Below are 16,346 nucleotides of genomic sequence, written 5' to 3'. Positions count from 1 at the left end.
TGAAAAATGGAGGGCACTTTTTCTTTCTGATTTTCCCTCACATTGTAGGATAAGTTTGCCCTTTCATAATGGTTTGTCACACACCGTCCGTGACCGTGAGAGGATGTCCAAAACCCAGATAAGCTCTGTCGATAGTTAAAATGACATATGACTGAAATTCTTATTTGAAAGGGTACATTTCTTTATTTGATCAGGAACACTTGGCTGTTCCCTTTTCCGCCACTAGATGGTGAAGTAACCCATGACATCACATCAGGAAATCAGAGTCTAGTTAGTCACGAAAATGTCATTCTGACATCTTCAATGGTTTTGAAGATGTCAGTAACTGAAAATGCTACAGCAAACTTTGCACAGTGAAAGAGAGAACATTCGTGTTAGGGTAGAAATTGCTATGTATTTGTTAACTCAAACTTAAATTTGGATTATGAGTAGGCCCTATACAATAATAATTTGAACAACAACAAAAAAAATTGAGTGGGTCATATGGGAACATTTTCAAATATGTTCAAATATGGGGATGTGTGTGTGTGTTTGTGAGAGAGAAAGAGAAAGTGAAAGCTGAGCTGCTCTTCCCTGAGAAAATGTGGTAAGTTTTAAACGCACAGAGATGGTAATCTGCCTTTATTATTCTTAATGTCATGAATATGGTCATTTCTCATATCTTGGCTGGACAGGTGCAAGGCTTATCTCTGGGTGGGCAATGCCCAGCCCAGCCCATCCTTAGACACACCCTCGGTATAAAGTGTGTTGCGTCCTTCCCAGTCTATTCTGTTGTATGGCTAATACCTTTTGGGTATTCATATCATTTAAGGAAAAATTATTCAACCCCTAAACTATGTATTCTCTGAAAGCATATACCCTCAAGATGCGAACTAATGTGGATTTTGATATTATTATTAATAATAATAATCAAAAATGAACAATAAAACAATGCAAGCTGGTCGTTTTAGCTGGTATTACTGGTCTTCCATTGCTGGTTTAACTGGCCATGCCAGCTTATGTTGGTCATTCTAGCAAACCGTTTGACCATTTTACACCAACAATGTGAAGCTTGGCATGCTGGTCACATGACCATCTTACACCAGTTGTATCCCACATGACAAGCTGGTCACACCAACATGACCGTCTTCCTCAGACCAGCTAAAACCAGCTACCAGCATGATGAACTGGTTTATAGCTGTTTCAGCAGGGAACACATCACTGTAGTAGTGGAGACAGTCCAGTAGGGGGGATAGTACACCCTTTAGTTGGGTGGATGCAGACATTTCCCACCCTCCTCATGACTTTGCTGCCCATGCATATACTGTACATTGGGTATAGGTCAATCAGATGTATGGCTACCTGTATATTGAGTGCTCTGCTAGGCTTCAGCTGTGAGTCCCAGATGTCCATGATGCATTTTTGTGTTATAGACACATATAGCTATCAGAAAATAACAATATAGTTGAGTGCCCTCAGTTGGCACCAATCAGCCCAAATGGGCCTCTAGCTTATAGACTAATACAATTGTTTTCATTTCCCCTGGTTTAAAAGAGGGCCTTGAAGTAAAAGGCTAAACCTGTTGAGATTGTTATACAGAAAATATAGTTTGCTTTATTAATTTACTTGTCTTGAGACAACGTTGTAATGCAAACATTATGTAATCACTATACTGCATCAATTGTCATTTGTTTGATGCTGCCTACTATAGCCTCATATAACTTTGAAAGAATTAGACCTCTACCTTTGACCCCGTGGGCTTTAGAACCTAATCTGTGCATGTAGGCTTTATTCAATGTATTAGGTTTCATGAAGATCCTTCAATCTGGTTGTGAGATATCACGGCAACACTTGTTGTTTTGAGTATGACCTCATGTGACCTTGACCTTTTACCTCAATACCTGAATACCTAATCAGTTCATCAAGCCCTTATAAATGAGTAAGTATACCAAATTTGATAAAGATCCTCTTACCTGCTTGGGAGATATTGCCTAATATCATGATGATATAATGACATTTCATTTTAACCCAAAATCCATTGTATTGTGGCCCAAAAGAAAGCCCTCATTTTTCCCCGGTAAGGATTGGTATTGTAGGCACCTGAAATTCTTAATCTACATAAAATGGCGGTTCAAATGATACCAAATATGCTTTCGGTCTATTTACTGCCACCTTCAACCCTAATTCGCTGAGACTATAACTGCATTACTGCATGTGAGTTGTTATCATGGTAAGTTCAGAAGCATATTCACTAATTTGACATCAACTGAAATTTGAAAAGAAGGTTTTTGACACTGACAGTTTTCCCAAACGACCGAATGTTAGAAAGGGTCCATATGTTGCATCCACAGTTGTTTTGACAAAGCATACATGGTGGACAAACGCTTATGAAATTCAGTGCTCAGTCAATCACTGTAATTAGTCTTGGTCGCATTGTGTGGACAACCAAAGTCCAGCACAAACACCATTTAATCTTATAATGCTACATTCCAGAAACAAAAGTTTTTATTGTGGACATTTTTGTTTTGCTTGAAGCATGTGCTTTCTCTGTAGACAATTCCAGCTAGGCATTTCAACTACAATGGAATACATTGCGAATTCATTTATGACAAATATTACAATATATTGCAAATTATTTTCACAAATCTTGGACAAAGTTGTTTTGATATTCTTATCCTGCCCTATAAAGCCCTGCTGGAAAAAAGGCCTTACTAGTTTAAGATGGTTTGCTGGTTTGCAAAACTGTTACCCGGTTTACCCAGCTTACGGTGGTGATTCAGCTGGTTTTACTTGTCGTACCACTTCAATCAATCCATCAATCAATCAATCAATCAATCAATAAATCAATTTATTGTTTAGTGCAACGATATCTCAATATACTTTACAAACAAAATAAAAATAAGGCAAAACATACAACCAACAAGAAAAATAAATTAATAAATAATAATAATAATAATAATAATAATAATCAAACAATGAACAATAAAACAATGCAAGCTGGTCATTTTAGCTGTTACTGGTCTTCCATTGCTGTTTTAACTGGTCATGCCAGGTTATGTTGGTCATTCTAGCAAGCCAGCATGACCATTTTACACCAACAATGTGAAGCTTGGCATGCTGGTCACATGACCATCTTACACCAGCTGTATCCCACATGACAAGCTGGTCACATCAGCATGACCGTCTTCCTCAGACCAGCTAAAACCAGCTACCAGCATAATCTGTTTTTTTTTTCTTCAGCAGGGAACACATCACTGTTGTAGTGGAGACAGTCTCCAGTAGGGGGGATAGTACACCCTTTAGTTGGGTGGATGCCGATTCAGACATTCTGGGCGCAGATAATCATCTTGAAGTTGCCAAAGTGTCGTCTGTCATGCGTGCCCAATGTTTTAGCATTGTTTTTGATTCCACTGTATTGCTTTACGATCAAACGGAGAGTCAGCGGATTGTGGAATTCTACTTCAGAAGAGTTACCGTGTAACGGTGCGAAGCCTCTGACAATGGGAACCGGAGTCGACTAATGCTGGACTTGGAAAATATCTAAGGCTTATTTCCTGACAAGTCGGTCTCTACATTTGGACAAACTGCGCACTGTAAGTTTAAAGTTGTTGTCTTTAAATACTCAGCAGAATTCTGTTAGACGCCTGCACCGCCATGTTACGGTGAAGATTTAGAACTTTTAGAAGAGTTACGCGCAGTCTTGGTTAGTAGTAAAATAGGGTTGTTACTTTTTGACGACTTTTTACGAATGTCTTGTCATCGGAATTCTTAGAAAGTTACTCTCGGGAGAAACGTAAGTTGACCACCCTACTTGAGAGCCTAAAAGTGAAAAGAGGCTTTGTGCAATCTATCGTTTAATTCTCACCTCTAAACGCTTACTTTTCCGAGACATCTGGATTCATCAGTGGATGACATAAGAGAGGACCCGTGCCAGATGTTGAATTTGAGATTATAGCCTACATAGCGTTTGGATCGAGTTGTCTGTCCATCATGACTGCTGGAGCTTGATCGTAACTGAGTTATTGCTGAGAAGTGAGGACATTCTATAATGTAGCGTATTAGTTGTCTTTTCACATCTGTCAGGCTAATTCACATTATTTTGAAGACGTCATTAAAGCTATGGTGTAGCCCACAGTATGGGAGTGCTTGTGGGTATGTAGGAGTGTCTGGTGGTTACTAACCCTGTCACAGTTTGACAGCCTATTCAGCTCGTGCAGTAACACATCAGTGAGTCAAGATGGCATGTATTGGATCTCTCCTAACAACACCATGCTTCACCCATAGTGTAGTCAATGGAAGTTTTCTGTGTGTGTGTGTGTGTGTGTGAGTGTGTGTGTGTGTGTGTGTGTGTTTGTGTTGTAATGTTGTTACCAAACATTAAAATGTATGGATGAACGACTTCATTCATGCTTGCATTTCTAGGTAGTTGTCTACGATCAATGATCCCACTCCTTCTATAGGAGTCACCAAGGAGTGGCCTGTGGTGTCAGATCAGTGCTAGCATACTGGTGATGCTGAGATGAGCTGAGAACACTGGCCCGCCACTACAACACTCACCGCTCATTTAGTGGTAAGATGAGCAAACAATTAGCGATTAGTTGTAGCTTGTGGACAGTGTAGGCGGCTATGATTTTGAATTGGCAAGATACATATGGCTGGCCTGTTTCAAAAATCTCTTTCTTTGCAAACCATTTAGTTAAGACCTTGGTTTAATATACTTTCCAAAGAGTTCCTTCAGCACTGCACAGGACATACATTAATTGGGGGCCAAGCAGCGAAGCTGCGAAGGCACCCATTGTGATTCTATGATTTCTTATTATTATACTTTCTTCCGCCATGGAAGTCAATGGCAGCCCATAGAACCGTCTGGTGAAAAGTTGTGAAATTTGGCACACTTATTAGGGACAGTACCATGATTAATGTCACCAAGTTTCATGATGGCAACTCAAGCACTCTAGCGCCACCAACAGGCCAAAGTTGGATGTGCGTTCACGCACGTAACTTTTGACCCGTATGGCCAATTGTCAAAAATGTGGTATCGTTGTAATCCTTGGACCAAGCCGAGTTCAACGCACCCTATGACGTCATTTTCCGCCATGATGGATTTTCTGCCATATTGGATTTTATCGAAAGTGAAACTAAAGTTTCACGCCTCACATAGTTTGACCGATTTTAACGAAACTTAATACATATGATCTTCAGACTAATCCGCACAAAAGTTATCGATTTTTGTCTTCGGAACTAAAACCGTTCGCCCGTAACAACCAATCGAAATATCGTGCCGCCAAACAGGAAGTGAGCTCATATCTCAGCAACCCTTTCATCTGTCATAACCAAACTTAGTACCTGGACTTATATCCCCATCTGTAGAGCACTCAAAAAATCTGGTGACCTTTGACCTCTAGGGGGTGCTTTAATTAGCGAAAATGCATTTTGGCCTGTAGCTGTTGATGTGTTTGGAATTAAAACATACTAATGGTGTCTGGTAGTACTTTTGGATGTCCTTAGGCTGACCCAGGCCAACTTGTGATGTCAACATAATTGATTCGGCCGCCATATTCAATTTAATCAAAAACACGTAAAAGTTTTCACTGGTCACAAATTTTATCTGATTTTCACCAAAATTGGCTCAGACCATCCTCAGACCTTGCCTTATCAGTGTTTAATTTTCTGGAACAATTGACAGAAGCGTTCGCCTGTAACAGCCAATCGAAATTTGGAAAACGGGAAGTGAGCTCATATCTCAGCAACGCTTTCATGTATCAAAACCAAACTTAGTACATGGTCCTCAGGACCCACCAGGAGGACGCTCAAGAAATTTGGTGACCTTTGACCTCTAGGGGGCTCTGGAATTGGCAAAAATGTATTTTGGCCTGTAGTTGCTGTATTATTCTGCAATGGAGGTCAATGGCAGCCCATAGAACCGTCTGGTTCATCCTGATGATGCACAAATAATTTGGTGACCTTTGACCTCTATTAGGGCATTGAAATCACAGCAAGCATGATCATATCTCAATCGATCTTTTATTTTTGATGTGAAACTGTTGACAGCGAGTTCCATCCAGTTAATTCTAATGCGTGGGTGCAAGGGTGGGGGGGGGGGGGACGGGCAGGGGCGATTATGGGCGGTGGGTTGGCTGGGTGAGGGGGCAACACTCAGCCCTGGTTCAGCCACACAAAATCAGTTATGTTTTGATGTGAAACTTGACCTTGTAACTCAGCCAATCTTGGGTTGTTTGACATGGAACTTGTTGTGACTGCTTAATGCTATATGCCTGATGCCACGGCATTGAGTTGCATGGCAAATCTGGACTTCTGGACTGCTGAACTGCCTGCTTGGCCCCCTCATTGCTGCTTGCAGCTATATTTGTTTCTTCATATCATAAGTACCAGAAGCATCTCGATGTATTGTAGAATCCCATGTAAGAATCCTGATTATATCATTATTATATAAATTGATGAGTAAGTACACTCTAAAAAACATTGGGTTAAAAAAAACCCAATTTCAACCCACCCACTGGGTAAATAGTGGTCGAGCCCAGCACTGAGTTATATTAGCCCCGAAAATTGGGTTGTTCGGTCAACCCAATGAGTTGGGTTGATAGTCTAACCCAAACATTGGGTTATCGTAACAAAACTGTTAGGTTAAACCTACATAATTGTTGGGTAGGCTATCTTATACAACCCAGGATTTATATTATTTTCACTGTCATTTCTGGGTTATGCTGACCTAATTTATGGGTTATTCTAAGTATCTTATTTTTCTCCTTAATCCAATCACTATTAATTGATAATAATTCAAATAAATGTTTGCAAATCATTAATGTTACAATATAATGTTTTAAAATCCATCCAATGGGCAACAATAGCCATGCAATGAAATAAAACAGTTCGACATTTATTTATTTGGCAGTTTATTTTTTGAACAGATAGCTAGAAAAAGCTTGTGATACTTCCATGAAGGCAGGCAGATTCCACCGTCTGTTTTGGGCATCACCCCTGTGAATCAAAGAAGAAAAAAAAGAGTGCATTAATCACTGTTATTTACAGAACTTTATATCAAGATTTTCATGAACCATTATCATTGAATGATGTTGACAAACATTAAAAATCCACCAGGAGACAAAATATTAGCGCAACACACTCGGAAACCATGACCACCTATGGAGTTGTTATAATAACTTGTAGCTTCTAGTTCTAGCTAAAAGACTGTCTGATGTTACAACCAGAGCCCGTCTTCTCTGCTACAACCAAAAACACCCAAAAACGTTAAGTTACATGGCTATAATATGAAGCTACCCTGAATGAATTAATAAGATGTTGTTTGCCATTATTATTACCGTACGTGTGGCTTGTGAAGAGACTAACATTACTTCAACTGTGTTGGCTTATATTAGCTGACAAACGTTAGCTGCAACCATAGTCTAGGCTACAACCACCACGAAGCATATTTAATTAGCATTGATGCTAGCTATATGGTCTGCTAATGTTAACCAGCTTGGTATGCTCATTTTAGTTCGTTGTAAAAGTTCGTTTTGTTTCTGTCAGCAGTTCATACCCAGTGAACAAAGAACTATGTTTTAATGAGTCTGTCTTTGTATATATTTAACATGAACAGTAATTGTAAGTTAATGTTAGCTAACATTAGTTAGCATGAATGACACAATTGTTAACCTGTTTGAGGCTGAACAAAATTGGCAGGCAGAATATCCATTCATGTCATGAAGGGTAGCTTCTACATCTCTGGGTGGACTTTTAAAATCCGTCTGGATAAAACATTTAAAAAAAAAAGTTAAACATACATACCTTACGAAATCGCCTGATTTCATGCCGACAGCTGGTGGACTGGACGGTTGGAAGAATAACGATGTTTTTTCGAACTCTCAAATAACTATGCAGCTGTGTTAAAGTCACCCAGGTGCTGGGTAGTGTACTCCACGTCAGGTGGGAGAGAGGAGGGGCGCTGTCCTAAACTATCAACCCAACAAGCTGGGTTACAGAAAATAACCCAACATGGGTAAAAACAATCCCACAAAATGCCCTGACAGCCTCAACCCAGCGTTTGGGTTGAGAAAATAACCCAGTATTTTTTAGAGTGTAGAATTAACTAGATTCCTAGTGGTTAATATGCAAACTATGAACTGATGAACTATGACAGACTGCATTGTGTATATTTGTATTGATAATACTGTATGCTCTGTGTGTACATGTGTGTGTGTCTAGACTGGGGGGTATTTTAGGAAAGATCCTCACATTTAATCAGATTTACTATAGGAGGTGGAGAGAACTGGGAGAGAGTGGGTCAGTTGGAGAATGTGTGGGACACCTGGATAGTTGATGGCCCTCAGGTAGACTCCAGATGGTGGAGCAGAGCTCCCTAGCTAAAGCAGGAGAGAGAGGTGGAGCAGCAGGAGGAGTGCAGGATGAGGAGGAAGGGTGTGGGGCAAAAGGACAGCTGCTGAGCTCTTCCGTGGGAAATTGGTTTTAAAACTTCAGGGTTTATCTGGTGAACTGAAGCAAGCACATACATGCTCACACAGAGTTTCTGAGATCAGTCATCCAAGAGTATGCCCAGAGAAAGACATGGTTGTTTGTCATCATAACTGTCATCAATGTAGTGGAAGGGCAATATAGGCACCATGAGCTTAACCCCTAAGAAAGACTTTCTCAGAAATATATTAGTTTATAAAAAAACACACCCAAAGAATCCTAGCACTCCTTATTGCACCCAAACCTCAAAAACAAGAAATACTGCATTCCAAGACGTTAATGCAGGATCAACACGGCATGGTTTTGACATGTTGATCCTACAACCTACAACAGGTCAAATCCTCAACTAACTGGTAAATCTTATTTTATTGACAGGCTGCTGCTATGATTTACTTATTTAATTGTGTAGGCTTATTTATTTTTGTATTTATTTAAAGGGTTACTCCCTTTAGCTTTTTACAAATCTGAGGTGGACAAATCTGAGGTTGACAAGCATAGGGTCATATTTATTTTCATTAAACTGGGGGGGTGAGTTTGCCTTGTCTGTTGCATAACACAACGTATTGTGTAAGAGAAAAATGTGCACCAAAGGTCATTGGATTGTGCGAGTTCGCTGATATGCTAACTAACTTTGGCCTACTGTGTAGGAGGTCAGTGAAGCTCCTACAAGCTCATGATTATGTAGCCTGTTTCAGTTCTACCTACAGTAACCTGTGTGAGTATAGAATGGCTTTCTGCATGCGAGCAAGCATGTGGGGGTGTGTCATGTGTGCCTCTGAAACAAAATAGTTAGACGTTTAACCCAGCGCATTTGACTGATCAGCCCAACAACAAGTTGGGAAGGGTTTCAGTTGTGCTCATTTTTCTTTGAATTTTGAACATGGAGAGGGAGAGCATGAGAACTAGGACTCAAGTAGGTGCACTGTTTTATTTAACAGACGTGCTGTTTATCCTCTACATAAGTTTATAGTGCTTTGTGGCATTTCAAGTGTATCATTGCTTATTATCTTAAAGCATTTTCACGATTCTTAGCTGTGAAGTAAAATCTCTTCACATTTGAAATCTTCTTGATAGTGACTGGAGGTTTGGGTTTTGGTTTTGGAGTTTCTGGTTGCATCATGCTTCTTTATCATAATGAATTTCACCATGCATTATGTTTTTTTTTTTTCAGAAATCTTATCTGAAGCAAGCATATACCTTTCACATTTTAGAATACTAAAATAAATTTTAATGGAAAAAGAGGGGGCTATCTTTTCTATCAATAATTAGGGCAAAACTGAGGAATTGAAGGAGGATGAAATTGGTGTCTGCTGTAAAACTGGACTGACGGGGTCTCAAAATGATTCATTCTTATTGGTGAAACAGGGCATAGCCTCTTGTAAGATATTTTAATAACATTTGCTAAGAAAAAGGCATGTAGTATTAAATATATGATTACATTTATTGGCTTTTTAGAAATATATGACTAACTCTATTGACTTTTTCATTTTCAGACAGTTAGTATGTTATACATACATTTTTTGTGCACTCATTTTTCTGTTTTAGGTTTTCAGTGATCAGAGGATTGTCCTCAGCTGTTTACTTCAGTGAATGGATAATGTGGTTCAGGTCATTGTTATTAGCATAGTGATTCATTTTATTCAGGTGATAATGACAGTATGGAAAAGGAAAACAGCTCAGGGTTGCATTTATTAAGCAAATATTTGTTCTTATGGCATACAAATATGCCTTTTGTCATTCAAACCCAATATTCTTTGCTTCATTCTTCTCCTAGGGTAACATGCTGTTCCTCCTGAGCGTAAGTGTGCTAACAGTGCTTTCCCATGGAGTTGCCGGAGGTCAGACGTGCCACCCTCAGTGTCGCTGTGAAGTGGAGAGCTTCGGCCTGTTTGACAGCTTCAGCTTAACCAAAGTGGACTGTAGTGGGGTAGGACCTGGCACGGCCCCCTTCCCCATCCCGTTGGACACATCTTTCCTGGACCTGTCCTTTAATTCTGTTGGTGCCATTACAGATGCCATGCTAACTGGACCGGGCTACACCACCCTTGTGAGCCTAGATCTCAGCAACAATGCCATCAGCAAAGTGGGTGCTAAGGCCTTCGCCAGGCTGCGCTACCTGGAGACCTTAGACCTGAGCCACAATGCCTTAGAGAGCCTCCCTGATGGCTGTTTTACAGGACTACCTTTAGCAGAGGTAGATTTAAGCAATAACAGATTTCATGAATTCAACCTTGATATTTTCACCACCAAGGGCCAAGACAAACCCTTGACTGTTGACCTGTCAAACAATTTAATAACATCCATCACCAGACAACCACAAGGACCGTCTCTGTCCATTAAAAGCCTGGTGCTGGCAGACAACAGACTGAGGGTTGTCCCTGATCTTTCGGGTCTTCCTCTGCGCTACTTGGGATTGGATGGGAACTGGATCTCTGTTATACAGGAGGGGGCTTTTCAGACACTCAAAGATCTGTCCTATCTTAGCCTCAGTGGCCTTCCAAAGCTTTCAGTTATCGAACCTCTGAGCTTTCAAGGTTTGGAAAACCTGCAGGTTCTGGACCTTTCCAATAACAGAAACCTGAAATCGTTGAGCCCGGCGGTTTTTAGCAACCTAAACTCCCTACAGGAGCTCAATTTGTCAAACTCTGGAATGACACACCTGCCTAATACCATTCTGAGCTATTTGCCAAATATTAAAAGCATAACTCTCAGCCCAAACATGCACTGTTGGAAAACGTTGAAACAGGGCCAGTTTCACAGGCAAATTGGAGAAGCCAAAAATGATTATGTAATATCCTGTGATAAAATCAGTGTGCCTCAAAATCCTGTTTTATGATCATATCAGCAATGCTCTACACAATGCTGTTTTATGATTGAAGACAATTAAGCCATGAGCTGCTTGGACAATGCCTTGATACAACTTTCTAACCCCTTACAAACTTGACAAGGTCTATCATCATATGATGATTTATTCTTTACTGATGGCATGTATTTTGCACACTTCACATTAAAGTGACCAAGAATACTGATCTTAGGAATTATTTTTCATGTGGTCAAACATATTATATCAAAACGTTAGTGGCTTATTCATTATAAGATTTTTTTTTACAAACCGCCTACATTTTGTGTATTATGCTTTCATATTGTTGAAGTATTAGCAAAGATTCTAGAGCGCTCTAGAATCTTTGGTATTAGCACCAGTCAGAGCCTTGTAGATACCGAAGTGTGATGTTCCGTTTTTGAAATTACTGCCTTGACAACGCTACGTCATGGCTTCGGTACTCTATTAGGGGTTTGCACAGACGTCACATTCTGGGCGTAACCCAGCTGCATGGCCATGTTGGAGGCACTCGGCGTAAAGAACTGAACGCAGTACAATGGAGTATTATGCACTTTGGATACCTTAAGTGATTATAACCATGTCTAAACAACAGAAAATCTCATCAAAACGCTTCCAAGATGCAAAGGCATATAGGGCAGGACTTGGACCTCAAGAACAGGTGTGATATTTCGAGAAATTACGGTTTATTGGCAGCGCAGATCCATATGAGTTGGGTGAGGGAGACGCAGTACCAAGTCCAACCACAAGCGCCCCCCCTTCCTCTGATAACTTCTGGCATTATTCTCCTTTCTCCCTGGTTTTTTAATAACTTTTGGAAGTCGATACCTACTCCAGATGTTTTTCTCGGTCTGACCTATTGGTTCAACCTAAAACATGGCAATAATTAACCATTTTCCTTGATGATGTTATAGTATGGGGAATTGTGTTATTTTAGGAACGATTCATATAGATTTTTGCAACTGGTGTTTTTTTACTTGCTAGGACCCCATTGAATACAAAACAACCTGTTTCCATTTTTTTTCTTCATTTTCAGTGCCAAAATTCAAGATGGCGGACAATATATGCGGAAAAATAATATAAAGGCTTAAAGTGGTCAACTTTTTGATAAATATACACCTAATAAGGTAGACAAGTGAGATACAGACTATTTTCAAAAGATGTATTGCATCATTTGCCAAAATATTTGGAGAAAAAATGGAAAAAAAGAGAAAAAAAATCTGCGTCTTGTTTCATTATTGAAGAGTTCAACAAAACATTGTCATTGTCACTCAAGTATTTATCCTCACCACTGTCACTGTCTTTTTAATATTGGTGTACATCTCCTCAGAGCCTTTACACCTGCAAAGTTGCGTGAATGGTAAGTTGTTACTCTTGCAAGAACACCTTATACTGCATTGGCTGGCAAGACAACAAAACTTCACAAGTTCCACAACAGCCTTTGGTGCTGGTGGAAGTTTTGACAGGAGCCCATTGCCCATCAACAATTTGTCTCCATCCCAGTGATAGTGAGTCAAGAATCTTTGGAGCAGGCACTGTATCTTGTGCCCAAACATTTGCTTGCCTGTGTGCTCTCAGAATTTCAATTTAATTTCAGTTATAGAGCGTCAAAACATTACCCATGTCTCATGGCGCTTTACAGAGTGTTAAACATTCAGACAGAGCCCATGAATAACAGGGGCGAGGAAAAACTCCCAAGAATGGGAGAAGCATATAGGATGAAACCTCAAGCAGATCCACGACTCAAGGGCCTGACCTATCCGCCTGGGGTCAGTTACAGGACAGTAAGGTCTATATACAGAGAATAGAACAGGTATTTAGAGCCACCTGGTATATGTTACAAAGTGGTTGGATGGTTACCCAGAGGAAAGAAAATGTTAAAATGAGAGCTACTCTCTTTCTCAATTGTTTCTCCTAGACAATAATGAGATCACAGTGAAATAAAAATGAGATTATTGCTTTTGTCTCCCGCTTCTCAGGTTTGTCTCTGGAGCAAAAGAGTTAAGTTATCTCAGTGTAGACTCCCTTTAATCTACAAATGAGATCTCATCAATATTTTAAATAATGCTCAGTGTCTAATTTATACATCTCATATTTTACTCAGGCTGATCCACCAGAGAGCTCTCTCTGTAAACTCATGCAATTCTCATTTCAGATCTTTTTGGTAAATCTCAGATTAGGCTCCATCAGTTCTGTAAAAGAGATCTCTTCACAAGCTTGAACCGTTCTCATTCTAGTCATCTCAGTTTAGTCCTTTTTTGATTTACAAAAGAGATCTCAGCAAAGGCTTATACAATACTCAGACTTGCTCAATTTATATATCTCATTTTACTCAGGCTTATCCATCAGAGAGCTCTCTAAGTGAACTAATGTAATGCTCATCCAGACCTATTTGTTTTATAAATTAGTCTGATCTGTAAGAGCTCTGTTGTACATCAAATCTCAAATGATTTTCATTGGCTACCATCTATGCCCATATAAGGAGATCACCTGTTAAATTCTAGTGCAGGGAGACGACGAAATCGGAGACGCAGATGTTTTCCTGATGCACTTTTATCTTCAACCTTCCAGTAGATATTATAATCAATGGTACGTGAAGGCGGCACAATTTGATTTTTGCTACCCCAGAGCTAACTTGCGACTTGTTAGCAAGTTAGAGAAATCAAGTTAGACTCCAGAGGTCTATGATGATCGGACGTGACAAAATCGCGTGCAGAAGACTCCTACCAGAAAATGCAGTCTAGATTTGGCGCCCAGTGAAACCAAGTGAAACGGTGTGTGGGTATGAAGGATTGTGCAGAACTTGCCACCACGAAAACTCAGAGAAGGTACATTAACATTTTGGTAATTTGCTAACGTTCTTGCATATTTTTAGACTCAATATATCATTGAACAACCTGACGAAGCAGCACATAAAGTTAGCTAGCTAGTTAATGTTAGCTACTTGTAAGTTACATCACTGGCTGTGCCGCTTGTATATAAAGCTACCGTTAGACAATTTAACGTTGCTAGCTTACTTTGCCTTATACAGCTTTAGTCTGTATGTTTTGAATGGTGTTAAGCCATGCTGTAGCCAAAATGCACGCAATTTTAAAATGTCTTTGGGATGTCAGTCAAGATGACGAAGCTAACAGTTATTGCCACTGGTTTAAACTGGTTCCAGCTCAATTCCACTGAAAAGAGTCAGGCAGCTTCTTAAAAAATTGGAAGACTAAGCTAGACCATCAGATCAAATTGCTGAACAAACAGCGTACCAAAATGGTAAGTATATTTTTCCCCACAATATGTTCTCACTTTTGTTTAACCTGCTATAAATTACAGCATATTGTAACAGGAGTGAAAGGGCATTCTTGTAACCCAGGTAAACTAGGAAGTAGCGTTGCTGCGGTCGAGGGATCGAGAAATAGGTCAATAAGTCAGCATCTGCAGTCATGAATAACTTACCAGTCAACATTTCTTTTGCAATTAATTGAATCTGTAGCATGCAAATCAAACCAGCTATTAGCCTAACTGAAATAAAACCATGATATATCTAGGTATGGTGAAGGGTATGTGATGTGGGGCTATCTATCTATCTTTTAATTACAAAGGCCAAGGGAACTTTATCAGGATGCATAGTATCCTGAGTCCATTCAATAACTGGCCTTTAAAAAAATAAAAAATCTGCCTGCCTCTATGGGATTTTAACATAGGGGTTCCTACTTATGCCCCCTGTATTTTAAGGAATAACATTTATTAATTTACGATACCTGGTTCATCCACAAAGAATATTGGTGTGTTTAAAGGTTGGATTTTTTCCTCATTTTTTAATTGAGGCATTAAGATCAATTTCCAACAGATGATTTATTGTATTCCTCTGGTTGTCTTAACTGCACAGTTGATGGTTTTATAAAGACACCCCTACACCAAAAAAATAGTTCATGTAGACTGTCACACAGTGGTAAGTGGAACATTGGCCACAGCTTGTAACAACTTCATTTTACTATTCTTTTTATGATGTGTACACAAGGATGTGTAACCTTGTGTAACTTTGTGTAACTTGGGAATTACAACAGAAAAGAACACGCTTTCAGCTAATCACAATCAATGACTGGAACTGTCAGTTTCAGAGCTATTATTACCACACTGATAGATTGATTTTGCTTTTTATTTGCAGCCTACGTTATGCACTGTGGAACGCTTCATGGATGGACAGCTGTGGAATCCGCAAAAGGTCAAGAAGGCTTTTGTTACGAGGGCTGGAGGTTCCAAAACATCCATGAAGCTGGGGTAATTTTCTTTATTTTAAATTATTTCCAATTGTGGTGAGCATTATTGGTGGGCTTTTTTATAAAGGGTACCTCTATTGCACTAAATTTATTCAACCTTTATACAGTTAACATCAAACTGTGTAGCTACAAAAGCTACAAAATCACATTGTCATAGAAATGATAGAGGCGAAATTTTCACTAGGTTTTATGAAGACATTTTACAGATGGGCTGAACATACATCAAAAGTAAAAAAAAAAATGACATGGCCAAAATGATTAACTCACCAACAATATTTGTTGTATGGTGTATACCAGGGATCACCAAATGGCGGATCAGCGGTCCGAGTCCGACCGCGGACGTGATCCTATCCGACCCAGACCATAATAGCCTAATTTAGATTTTCACGTAAGATTTCAAAGCTGGGCGCTAAATGTTTTGTTGGTTAGGATAACAGCATTTACTTCAGGAGCTTCAGGAACCATCATTTCGCTTTGCTGCTACTCAGCCAGTGAAATCTGTGAATTCGATAAAGTCGAAGTCAGTGAGTAAAGTAGCCTACTATGGGGAAGAGACTGATAGCCTGAAACGAAATGGAGAGAGGAGATGGGACGAGAAACAATCAGATGGATATCTAAGTTAACGATAAGTAAGTTATTTTCAAATCATCGATTGCTCAAAGAGGAGTAAGCTAGACAGCGAGAACAGAGCTTTATATAACGATACGGGGGCAATACCTCGCAAAACTGTCACGTCCGTAACGCCAACTAGGCTAAATATGGATGTGACC

General features: G+C 39.7%; 1 protein-coding gene across 3 annotated transcripts; it reads left to right on the top strand.

Moving 5' to 3' along the window:
- The first annotated feature begins 3,198 nt into the window (after positions 1-3,198).
- On the top strand, positions 3,199-11,498 carry tsku (tsukushi small leucine rich proteoglycan homolog (Xenopus laevis)). Of its 3 annotated transcripts, none has more exons than XM_048264239.1 (2): positions 3,199-3,572; positions 10,244-11,498. In XM_048264239.1, the coding sequence occupies exon 2, from the start codon at positions 10,250-10,252 to the stop codon at positions 11,303-11,305; it is 1,056 nt and encodes a 351-aa protein (XP_048120196.1). In that variant the 5' UTR covers positions 3,199-3,572; positions 10,244-10,249; the 3' UTR covers positions 11,306-11,498. The 3 variants fall into 3 exon arrangements, with proteins under 3 accessions (XP_048120196.1, XP_048120197.1, XP_048120194.1); XM_048264240.1 differs by lacking the exon at positions 3,199-3,572 and adding an exon at positions 4,453-4,549; XM_048264237.1 differs by lacking the exon at positions 3,199-3,572 and adding an exon at positions 9,280-9,382.
- The last annotated feature ends 4,848 nt before the right edge of the window (positions 11,499-16,346 follow it).

Source organism: Alosa alosa, chromosome 15, assembly GCF_017589495.1.
Source record: "Alosa alosa isolate M-15738 ecotype Scorff River chromosome 15, AALO_Geno_1.1, whole genome shotgun sequence".
Lineage (NCBI taxonomy): Eukaryota > Metazoa > Chordata > Actinopteri > Clupeiformes > Clupeidae > Alosa > Alosa alosa.
The sequence above is the reverse complement of the archived record's forward strand: the minus strand, read 5'-3'. Positions and strand labels throughout refer to the sequence as shown.